This window comes from Nycticebus coucang, chromosome 24 (assembly GCF_027406575.1).
Source record: "Nycticebus coucang isolate mNycCou1 chromosome 24, mNycCou1.pri, whole genome shotgun sequence".
Classification (NCBI taxonomy): Eukaryota; Metazoa; Chordata; class Mammalia; order Primates; family Lorisidae; genus Nycticebus; species Nycticebus coucang.
Window position 1 is genome coordinate 31703173 of NC_069803.1, and position 12166 is coordinate 31715338.

General features: G+C 44.3%; 1 protein-coding gene and 1 pseudogene across 2 annotated transcripts in view; one reads left to right on the forward strand and one right to left on the reverse strand.

The window, feature by feature from the left end:
* ZMAT4 (zinc finger matrin-type 4) overlaps positions 1-11267 on the forward strand; it is a 344755-nt gene extending 333488 nt beyond the window's left edge. For both annotated transcript variants that reach the window (XM_053578481.1, XM_053578482.1), the window contains one exon: positions 11137-11267. In XM_053578481.1, coding sequence (XP_053434456.1) covers positions 11137-11152 — 16 coding nt within the window. In that variant the 3' untranslated portion in view covers positions 11153-11267. The remainder of the gene's footprint in view (positions 1-11136) is intronic.
* Positions 9940-10047, reverse strand: LOC128576603 (uncharacterized; annotated as a pseudogene).
* Positions 11268-12166: the final 899 nt, after the last annotated feature.

The following is a 12166-nucleotide window of genomic DNA, read 5'->3' on the forward strand; positions in this document are numbered from 1 at the left end:
TGTGTTCTCTAAGCAGATGTGTGGCAGGAATCTGCATGGGCCAGTGACAAACGCCGACCCTCTGGGTAGCTGGTGATGGACGGTGGGGCATTATCTGATTTCTTTGCCATTTATGTAGAACTCACCCACAGAAATCGTCAGAATCTCTAATAACACAACATGCTTTGATTATGAACTTCACTTCTGTTGCTTAAATTTCATGACATTAATCCAGGCACCATAAAAATTTCCAACCAAAATTTTACACATAAGTCATGAAGTTGTGGAAGGAAAAAGGAAGAGAAGGGACAATTGTGATTCTCTGAGGAGTGTGAAGAGGTTTTCAAAATAGCACTTTCTGCAATCACCTACACATGCCAAGAGCTATGTGCTTAATTTTTTTTGTTGTTTATTTGTTTTATTTTGAGACAGAGTTTCACTATGTCATCCTTGGTAGAGTGCGGTGGCGTCACAGCTCACAGCAACCTCCAACTCCTGGGCTAAAGCAATTCTCTTGCCTCAGCCTCCCAAGTAGCTGGGACTACAGGTGCCCACCACAACGTCTGGCCATTTTTTGTTGCAGTTGTCATTGTGGTTTAGCAGGCCCAGGCTGGGCCTTGGTATATGTGGCTGGTGCCGCAGCCTCTGTGCTATGGGCACCAGGGCTATGTGCCTTCTATCAAATTCCTCACCTTCCCTTAAGGCACTAAATCTGGGCACTCCCTGGTCCAAGATGAGTGAAGGGCTTTCCATCTGGCTCAGCATAGAGATCTAAGCCTGCATCACGGCCTGGGAGCCTTCCTACACCCAGACGTCTCGACCTCTGGTTTTCTCTCCGCTCTCTTCTGGCTTCTCACCCCACTCATCTCCAGCCACGCTGACCCCTTGGCCACCCCTTGAAACCTCCGGGGAACTGTTGGCTTGGAGCTGTGCATGTCCTGATCTCTGCCTGCATTCCCCCCACTGCATGCCAAATGGTGACTTCCCAGCATGGCCTTTCTGGACCACCCTGCTCAAAATTGCAGCTCCTGCTCCCACATCTTCCCTGTCCCTGGACTTGCTTTATTTTTCTCCATCATCCTCACCCCTCCATTATACCATGTAATGTACCTGTTTTTGTTATCTCTGCTCTCTTCATACTGAAGTATAAGGCCTGGGTTTTGTCACCTTGGGTTTCTGCCATATCCTCAAAAGGAGCTTCCTTAGAGGGAGTTGCTGCTTTCCGGAGCCTGAATTTTAAGTCAGGGAGTCAGATTGTGACACGTCAGTGCCAGAAGCTGAGAAAGCTGTCAGATGACATTGACAGAACGGGGGGAGTTTGTAGGCTGACCCTGGTGCATAAGAGATCCCTGGAGACCTCGGACTGCACTGCCCACACACAGACTACGAACCAGCCAAGAGCTCCGTTTAACTGCACACACAGGTGGCTAATTGGAGTTTGCTGTTTGTTAATATAAGCTGCTTTGCCATTCTGAAGTGGGAGTTAATCAAAATATTGCAAATGATGCACCTTCAGAAATGTCACTCTTTATCATGATTGCATTTCCATATTTTTCCCATGCTGGGGTGTGTGTGTGTGTGATGCTTTTAAAAAGCTACTCCAAGACCAGCTGCAAATGGCCGGATGCATCTGAGTGTTGCTGAGAGAATGTGGCAGGGGCAGCATCAGCCACACAGCACCGTGCCTTCTGTGCTGTCATAACTGCGCCTCTGCGGCACTCGTTTAGCAGAGCATGTCCTGGCAGCTCACACAGCCATGGAGAGCCCTTCTTCCTTCCGTCTCTGTGTCAGTCACCAGGGAGTAAAGGTCATCAGCTGGAAGAGGATAATTATGCTACCTGAGGAATCGGTGCTTTCCTCTGAGGACCACTGAAATGTAATTCATTTCTTCAGTCTTTCTTCTTGAGTATTAACAAAGTCAATTTAAAAAAAAGGATTTTTTTTCCCCACCAAGACTCCCCAGCATTGGATGAGCACAGTCAGCAGGAATTTTAATCCGAGTGACTGTTTTTCAGCCCTGAATTTCCCATAATAAATTTCTTTTTGTCTGTTCATTGAAAGCGAATATTTACAGAGTTTGAGAATTGATGGATCAAACACTTACAACGCCCCTGGTCGCAGTCAGAGCCAGCTCAGGTGTGCTTCTCTATGGAGCCCAACCTTCATACTAGATGATTTTTTTCTTCTTATTAGAGAGAGTCACCCTGTGGTTTCTTTAAATAGGTCAGCTAACACTGTAAATTAATTTACACAAAATAGAACCAACTTTTTATTCTTTCAGTTCCCCCAGGAGCAAATCTATATTGGAGGTGAGCTACACGTGGGTTTTCGTAAGCGGCCGCATTTGTGTTTGGCTCGTGTTGTGCTTTGCTCCGTTTCCTCTCCAGCTTCCGTTCCCCAAGCACTTTGAGAGGCATGAGGGAGAACACACTGCCAGGGCCGTGTCCACCTGGGTGGCTCATCACTCTGGCCCTGTGACTCTGTGATCGGAGCAGCCCCATGGTGGAAATATTTAAATACGGACACACACAGATTTTTTTTTCTTCGAGCTGGGCTTTAGTGCGGTTGTGTCAGCATCAGAGAAGACTGTTGGGAGTGCAGAGAGGCCATTCCCTGTTTACATTCCCCCCCACTTGGTCCTCCATACTCCGCCATTACGTGTTTCTTTCTATTTACTGATTGTTTTAGTTGTAAGGGTGCTGTAACAAAGCACTGCAAACTTGAGTGACTAAAATAACAGAAACACAATGTCCAGTTCTGGAGGCTGGAAGACCAAGGCCAAGGTGTCTACAGGGCTTTGCTTACTCGGAAGATGCCAGGCAAGGTCTGTCCAGGCCCCTCTGCCCGGCTTCTGGAAGGATGTTTCCTGGGGGTGGCAGCAGCATCCAGTCTTCACGGGGCACCGTCCCTGTCTATCCCCCCCTGTGTCCCAATGTCTCCTCTTATTAAGGCCACCAGTCACATGGGTTAGAGGCCCACCCTCCTCCAGTGTGACTTCATCTTCACTCATTACATCTGCAATGACTATTTCCAAATAAGATCACATCCTGAGATACTAGGGTTAGGATAATTAAGTTCACACTCACCCTGGACGAAGTGCTCCTCACTGCTGAATATCCATCACTGTTAGCACTTTCCAAGTGCTCCTCCTGGGAAGCTGTGCACTGACGCCACCTTTCAAAGCAGTTTTGGAACTTTTTGGAATGGCCAATGGTCATCAGAGACATCATTGGAAGAGACAAGTTCATGAACTCATCCTAGAAAAAGTGCTGGCCGGCTTTGCTTCCTGGTGGACTGTTGGAATGAGGGTTGCAGCACCTCATGGATGCCGGCCAGCGACATCTGTGCATGCGGGAAGCTCACAACTCAGAGAAGTTCACAAGGAGCAGAGCGAGCAAGTGAGATCGCCAGGGAGGAGCAGGACCAAGCCGGAACGCCCAGTCTTCCCAATTCCTGTCTTGGAAACTATGATGCCGCCATCCTCTGTGTGTCAAAAACAAGTCTTCAGATCCAGCCCACACTCGAGATTACCTGAGGTCACGGGTGCCAGGATGCAAGTACCTTTGAAGGCCGTCCAGAAGCCGCCTGCTGTGGGCCACCCTCGGAGTCAGCCTCCCTTCCCCCCTTCACTCGTGCAGCCTGCTTCTTGCCAGTAGAATTTCTGGGGTCAACTGATCTCTTTTTATTTTGTACTGTCTTTGCAACTTCAGGTCCAAAATGGCTGTGTTTTTGCTGGTATCATTTTCTCAAAAAACTTTGTGGGATTTCAGTGAATCTCATTTGGATTAACTCTGCAAGAAAAAAGGTTAGACCTACAAAACTCTTTCAGAAATGCCCTTCCTTACCTTTGGGTCCTGCGGAGAAGGGAAAGATGATGTCTTCATGCTTTCTGGAAGCTCAGTTATTCCAACTTTAATCTCTTTAAAAGGCCCTTTGTAGACACAATAACCCTTTGATCTTTGACCTCTTAACTAAGGGCGATGTGGTCACACCCCTGACTGCGTGTCTAGAACACGTTTTCCTGACAGCACATTTCTTAATTTTAGCATCATTTTCTTGTCTAGAGAGGCAAGTCTTGGTCCCTCGGTTCCTTTGTTTAATTTCCCCTCCTACAGTTTACTATAAGCAGCATGAAAAAGCCAGATGGCACCTTCCAAACTAGTCTTGAAGATTCCCAAGGTCATTAATGCCAGTCATGACGGAGTTATGAGGGAGAGAAGATTAGAACAGCCCCCCCATGTCCACCTCCTGTGTGGCACCTCCCTTCCCTTCCTTTCCCTCAACCCTGCTGGCTCCGTGGCTTTCTGCATTTTCTGACTGCATAGGCCAAAGTGTCCACCCCCCAGGGCTCACATATTTTCTTTTCAATAACTCAAATATATCGAATTCAATTTCTCCAAGACTTGGAAGTCCACGAGGATAGAACTCATCAAATAAGCAAATCACTGGTAGTGCTTTAGTTGCCTGATAAGTTATTCCCATTATCTCATCTCAGTTAAAATGTATAAAATAATCTTTAAGGAGTAATAAAGTCATATTATGATATAAAGCATTAATTCTAATGATTTCTACCTGAATAGCTTTACGACTAATTTTCCAACTTACAAAGGATTTTCATTAAATTGTTTATACTTGCAGAAGCCCTAGACGGCTATTTTCTTATCCCCGATTTAGAGATTTGGGAACAAAAAAAAAAAAAAACTCGGCCCTTGTAGCTCAAGCGGCTAGGGTGCCAGCCACATACACCAGAGCTGGCGGGTTCGAATCCAGCCTGGGCCCACCAAACAAGGACAACTGCCATAAAAAAATAGCTGGGCGTTGTGACGGGCGCCTGTAGTCCCAGCTACTTGGGAGGCTGAGGCAAGAGAATTGCTTAAGCCCAAGAGTTTGAGGTTGCTGTGAGCTGTGATGACACAGCACTCTACCAAGGGCAACAGCTTGAGACTCTATCTCAAAAAAAAAAAAAAAAAAAAATCCAGGCACAGTGGTTCACATCTGTAATCCCAGCACTCTGGGAGGCTGAGGTAGGTGGATCACCTGAGTTCAAGAGTTTGAGACCAGCCTGAGCCAGAGTGATACCCTGTCTCTGAAAAATAACGAGGCATTATGGCAGGCACCGGTAGTCTCAGTCACTTGGGAGGCTGAGGCAAGAGGATCACTTGAGCCCAAGAGTTTGAGGTTGCTGTGAACTATGACACCATGGCACTCTACCGAGGGTGAAAAAGTAAGACTGTGCCTCAAAAAGGAAAAAAAAAAGAAACAGCTTTACTGAATGTTAATGGTTACTGGGCACATTGAGGTGCATTATGTCACTTAATCCTCGTGACACTCCTCTGAGGGACGTGTCCCTGGTGTCTTTGTTGCCTAGTCAGGTAGACTCAGGCTCCGTGAAGTTCCGAACCTTGTACGTGAGCTTCCAAGTTGCAACAGCTGGCGTGGGGGTTTAAAATCAAGATTTTTAACCTTCAATCCCAAACCCTTTGAATACATAAGACAAATAGCAGAGGGAAGGAAATAAGAATAGATATGGAGGTGATTTGAATCTTAATTGTTTTTCTTATCTGAAAATGCAGGATGGGCCTGGATGTGCCCAGGATAGGACCATAGATAAGACATGAGACCCGTCTCCTTTTCTGGTTGTCCTGATGGGTTTGTTTGGGAAAGATTATGGTTTGACTCTGTGTCAGGCCTTGTAACAAGCATTGAAAATGCAAAAATAGAGACACAGTCCCCAGACAGTAAGCAAAAGACTGCACTGTGGCAAGATTACTGAGAGGACAGAGGCAAGCAGTTAGGATGAGCCTCTGACCAGGGAGGAGTCGGGAAAGGCTGCGGGAGAGAATGTGGGAGGGTTGGAAACGAACGGGTCAGCCAGGCTTCCAGTTCTAGAAGTGAACGGAAAAGGGGGAACAGGAGGCTGATGGGTCCTGGTAATGCCCCAAAGCCCAGCACCTTGCAGTTTCTTGGGCTATTTGCATAGGCCTACCCTGGGGCTTGAATCCCCAAAGTAGGAGGAATGCAGTCTCGGAATTGGGGCATGGGGTGTGAGGGCACAGGCCTCAGGACAGGTGAGAACAAAGTGCAGCTAGAGCCTCATCAAGGGAGATGTTGGACTTCTCTAGGTGATCCTGGGATCACCTCTGCCTCTAACATTTCATTATTTTGTGATTTTTATGAAAAATGTTTTGCAAAGCAAATGAATTGTGTAAACAAGATTATAAACAGAATATTTGCCTTCTTGAGGGAATAAACTGCTCGGAAGCACATCAAAAGCATTCATTTGCACATAAACAATGCAATTTCTCTATACGGAAGCGGAAGAGTCTTGGTAAGTTAATTACACAACCTTCCTGTCAATTTTGCTGAAGTGTGTGTATTACCCTGTTTCCCTGAAAATAAGACAGTATCTTATTTTAAGGTGTGCTCCCAAAGATGCACTAGATCTTATTTTCAGGGGACGTCTTATCTTTTAAGTAGGTCTTATTTTCGGAGGATGTCTTATTTTCGGGAAAACAGGGTAGAAAGTGAGAGAGCTGCATTCATTTAAAAAAAATTCTGTAGGGTGGCGCCTGTGGCTCAAGGAGTAGGGCGCCAGTTCCATATGCCGGAGGTGGCGGGTTCAAACCCAGCCCCGGCCAAAAACCAAAAAAAAAAAAAAAAAAAAAATTCTGTGCTTTTGAAGGTTCACATTTTCTTAAATGTTTGCAATAACTGACTTTTCTCTAAATTAGCCTGAATTTTCTTAAATTTTTACTTATTCTTAAAATATAAAATAAATATATATGGGGTTTGTTTTTCCAAGAAATATTTGGATAAATTCATCTTGTGTTTGTTACCAAGCAGTGGGCGCACCGTTAGAGGCCAATAGCTTTATTTCAAGTCTACTGGCAAGGAGACGGCAGGCCCGGCTCATCTGTCTCCTTGACCTCAGGTCAGGGGGCAAGTTTTATTGGCAGAGAGTGGAAGACATAGGAAAGTGAAGCAAGGCTTGAGCTGACGGTATGCTCGTGCAGAGAGGCCAGGGCTCCTAAGGACAGGGCAGCCTTCCCGTCTCAGCTCCCGCTTGTGGTTGAGTTTTCCTTCTGGCTCCAGGATCACACAGCGCTGCTTGAGTCATCTGAGCATGCTCAGGTTATGTGACCTGCAACCTGGGCTTCCCTTGCGCTGAAACAAGTCATCGTTCCATTACATCTGGTTACTGACAAAGTTGAACGGGATTGAATTGGTCTCTCTGTGTTCTTCAGCTGTGAGAGATGCCACTTTCAGTCCTCTTGAATTGGCTTACGGCTACCCACCCAAGTCTGCAACATGGTAGGACCCAGCCCTGCCTGCACTTCTGAGGCCTAATATCTTTCAGTCTCTTAGCATCTTTATTCCCCTCCAGAATTGAGTGTTTCAGTTAGGCTTCCACTAAACATTTACACTTTGCAAGCATTTTATTTGTTTAGACGACCATACTGAAGATTTGAGTGTCCTATGGAGATAGCACCATGGATAACGCTCTGAGATCCCCAGGGCTCAGCATTATCCCGAGGGGTAACTGGCAAAAAGACAGGACTGGAGGAGAAGGCACGGCAGGAGAGACGGGGGAAATGCCATATGGAAGAGTGGAAGGACAGGCCACGGTCTGTGACGGGGGCAGAAAAAGAAACTGGCCTGGGAAAACCTGCTTTTTTTTTTTGTCTTTAATACTTATTTGCCAAGTTTGGAGACACAAGAATAGAAAGCATAGAAATTGGAAGATGCTCAATTTTGGAAACAGAATTGGGTGCATCATTATTCTATCTGGATAAATTAATCAAAGGTGTTAAGTCTCTGGATTCACTTCTCAGGCCACAGGCTGAACAAGTTCAAAGTCACAGCTGTTTGGCAGCGTGTTCATGGAAATTGCCTGGACTATGACTGTCCTCATCTAATGAGTTCCGGCCACATTGTTTTGTCTAAACCATGGGTCACGACTGTAGTTTTCCTGTTCTTATAAATTTGCTGCCTGGTTTCAGAAACCAGTCTTTATAATGGCTGAGGGTGTTCTGCTTTGATTTTAGTCCCGTTTATTGAACAGTTTAAATTCAGTATGGAACAAATGCATCGTTAACACACGAGCTCAAACCGCTTTCTCTACGTGCTCCCCCTCCCCTGGTTGATGCCTCAGGAAGATTTCTGACATTTCTGGCTGTTATCAAAGGTGAGGCCGTTTCCGATGGTCCTTACTGGTCTGCATCAAGACTTATATCTCATACCCAGATCAGAACATATCTTTCTTCTGGAACTTCAGGGTCAGTATAGGAAAAGGGGAGCATAGTAGATAAAAGGCAAAGCTTTTTGTACATAATTGGTCCTGCAGATACGATTCTCATCTGGCTCGTCCTGGATACGATTCTCATCACCGCCTGTGTGGCAGGACCTCCAAGAGGGGCTGGAGGTCACAGGGGTCGTGTGGAGCCCCACAGTTCCCCAACATGGACACGTCTCTTTGAAAAGTGCAAGTACTCATTTCACACTGTTTAAATCGAGACAGAGTCTTACTCTGTCACCTTCAGTAAGTGCTGTGGCATCATCATAGCTCACAGCAATCTCTAACTCTTGGGCTTGAACAATCCTCTTGCCTCAGCCTCCCAAGTAGTTGGGACTACAGGCGCCCACCACAACGCCCAGCTAGTTTTTTTTCTATTTTTAGTAGAGATGGGGCCTCACTCTTGCTCAGGCTTGTCTCGATCTCCTGAACTCAAGCAATCCACCCACTTTGGCCTACCAGAGTGCTAGGATTATAGGTGTGAGCCACGGCACCCATCCTAACATGTTTCTAACTGCATTCCAGGACCCCAAGAATAGTCCCCATGACACCCCGTTGCGCTCTTTTGAGAAAGGTACAACTGTGAAGCAGAGGCCGTGCTGTACGGTGAACGCTACGAGTGTGACTGTATAGAAGGTACAGTCGAAACGGTCTCTTCAAATCAAACCAGAGTTCAGACTGTCTGAGACTGGCCCTCACCACAAATGGAAACTATATAATGAATTCTCTTCCCTATGCCTTTCTTCAATTTTCTATTTAAAGAAATTTCTGAAAATACTTGAATTATGCAGCTTATCTCTCAGATGAAGAAGCATTTTCTTCTGGGATTGGACGGCTGCCTATTTATTAATAGTAAAATTTTCCCTGTTCTTTTGTATCAAATGGGCTGCTAACTAAAATATGAAAGAGGCTTTCTGGCAATGCTAACAGTAACAGATGAATAATTATAAAAACTATACGGAATTGAAAGACATTTTAATTTGTCATTACTGTATGTGTTCAGAAAGGATCTGAATAATTATGCTAACTTAATCCTCATTACGGGATCAAGTTCTTAATACACGACTTTTGCCATAAGTTAAAGAAAACCCAAAGCTCTCATTTGGTTTCTTTGAATGATGTAACCGTGACGGGTGCAGCCATGACTGCTCAGCTCTGGGTGTGTCTGGTGTTCTTGCTATGACCTGACCTTCTACTGCACTCCCAACTGGCCGGAATTGGAAAGGCACCTTAAACATTAAACTTGTTTACTCCGCAGGGACTTCCAGTGTTTTTTTATTTCCACATTAATTCGTGAAAACAGTGGCAAATAGAGGGTTTGCTCAGGTCAAGGCCGGATCACAGCTGGAATTAAATATGAGACACTGAAACAGGATTTCTCTTTTAATATCAACTATGAAAAAGTGGTGGCTGCCACTAACGGGTCATCCAAAGGCAAAATTTCAAAGATATTTTTACCTCCCTCCCCCCCAAAAAAGCAGGTAGCTTCCGTTTCCTTTTGGTCTGCATTATACCAACAGCATTCACATTCTTTTCTGTTGTTGTTGTTGTTAATTTGCCATTATTTTATTAGGCAATTTTTTAAACATACAGTACAGTTGAAAGAATTATATGGTGATCAGCTGTACACCCACCACACACATTTCAAAATTTTTTTCTTCTTCTTCTCATGAAGGGAATTTGTAGGGAGGCCACGAGTTCTGTGCCACTCACCACAATGACCCCAGATTCCCGTTGGTGTGTTATAAACAGGCCCCCTGCTCGGAGCACACCCCTCGCATTCAAAGTCTTACTCAGATCCTAAGAATATTCTATGATAGCACTTTCCTTGGGAAGTGAAATTTCAAGATATGCTGTGTGTTTCTGAGTGAGTGATAAGAGTTTTCCTTTGTGGCTTTTAAATCTTCATTTACCAGATCGCCAGTGAGACATTGGGATCTTAGCAATGAAGGAAGACCAATGTGAGAATTCTAACCTGCTCAGCCCTTTCGCCACCCTCCTGTCTAAAATATTAACCATCAACTACTCAGAGATACTGGGCCGGCAGCCTCATTCCACCCAGAGTTGTCTTTAGCAGCAGGACAGAAATCCCTGCACCTAGTGGCAACAAGCTCTTCTGCCTCCTGATTTTGACCTTCCCTAGGGTTCAACTTCTACCCTTTAATGGTCCTGCGCCATTAACTTAGCCCAGCTAAGTAAACCTCAGTGTTGTAACCTTTAAAATGGGGAGAGAAACGGCACATACACTAAAGGTGGACTAGGGATTAAATTGCAATGTAAAATAAATGTAAAATTCTTGGCACATAGTGGCATGTAATAAATGGTAGTATCTTATTATAATAAAGCAAAAAAACTACATGTAAAATCCTTTTAAAAATAGTTATCAATTTGAATTGAATCAATACTTTTTGAGAATAAATCCAGAAAAAAACATTTTCCTATTCTCTAATGGAGAAAATTCCAAGTGAGCAGAGAATGAGATTTAGATTGATTTGAATCAATGCTGTAATGCTGTTTTCACTCACAATGAGAAGGTGATACATGCAATTACACCTGAAAATGTAGACACGGGCGTGTGCATCATAACATAAAAAAATCTGTTTCTGTTTTAAGAATATTTAAAATGAATTTAATGTCTGGACTGACAGTGTGGAGGAGTAGGCTTGCTTTTGTGTACGTGGGGATGGCGTTGGCCAATGAGTTATATATACAGGTGGCTTAAAACCCAAAAGATTCACCATATAAATTCATAAATGAATTTGAGTTTGATGGTTTAAGTGATATGGGGAGAAAAGACAGAGAGAAAGGCATTGGAATGTGTAATTATGAAAGAAGTTAAGACTGTGTTCCCTTCTGTCTTGTAGCCTGAAGAATAAGTAGTGAAAACATCGATCAAGAGATAAGAAAACATATCAGCATTTCTCTGCCGGGGAGAATTTGCTTAGCACCCACCAGAGGAGGATCTTTCTTGAACAATGAACATTTCTTACAAGGATTCACAGATCAACAGAGGACTGATCTTGACTTTGGACAACGAATGAGGTTTCTTTCCTTCTGTTTCTTTCTTTCTTTCTTTTTTTATATTTTTTGGTAAGTCATAATAATAGTTTGGGGTTTTTTTCTCTCCTGATAACATGTTTCACACATGTTCTAAATTATAATCCTATGGCAAATGGTTGGAGCATTATTCAAACTTCAAGACAGTGGAGACACTTAAATTTCCAGTTTATTCTCAGTTTCCTCAGAGTATAATTATTCTGTTAAAATCCTCAATGACTGTGATGTAAAACCACCTCTATCCAGAAATAAACATTCTTTGTCCATCACATTGAGCGTGATTGAAGGCAACAGGCAGGGACCCCGAGGAGGCCGCTGTTGGAGGAATGTACATCATGGACAACACCAGTCCCCTCTGCACACCTTCAAGCTCGCGTGTCACGTGTTTGCCATCTGAACAAAGAAAATGAGAAGGGTAAATAAAGGAAGGATTCTCATCCTTTTTTCCTGATCATTCAAAGAATGGGTTCTCAAGGTGAAGCCCAGTCTTCTTTGCAAGCTGGCAAACAATAGCTTAGGAAAAGAATTCGTTTGCCTGCATGATAATCCTCTTAGGCAAAAATGTCTTCCCAGCAGTTGACCTTGGTGAAATGTTCTTCCAAAAGAAGAATGACAAGCCCCAGAAGAGGTGGTGATAAATGAATATTTTGTTATAAAGTTGGCCTGAATTGTGGGTTTTCATTTGAGGTGCCAAGGATTTGGAAAGAAGTGAGTTCAATTCTGAAGAAGTGGCAGCCTTGGGTGAGGAAAGGCCCCTTTTATCTTTGCTTTTTCACTGAAGTCAGGTGGCTGAAGCAGGATTCAGTCACTTTGGGAAGAACCCCACAGGACTGCAGG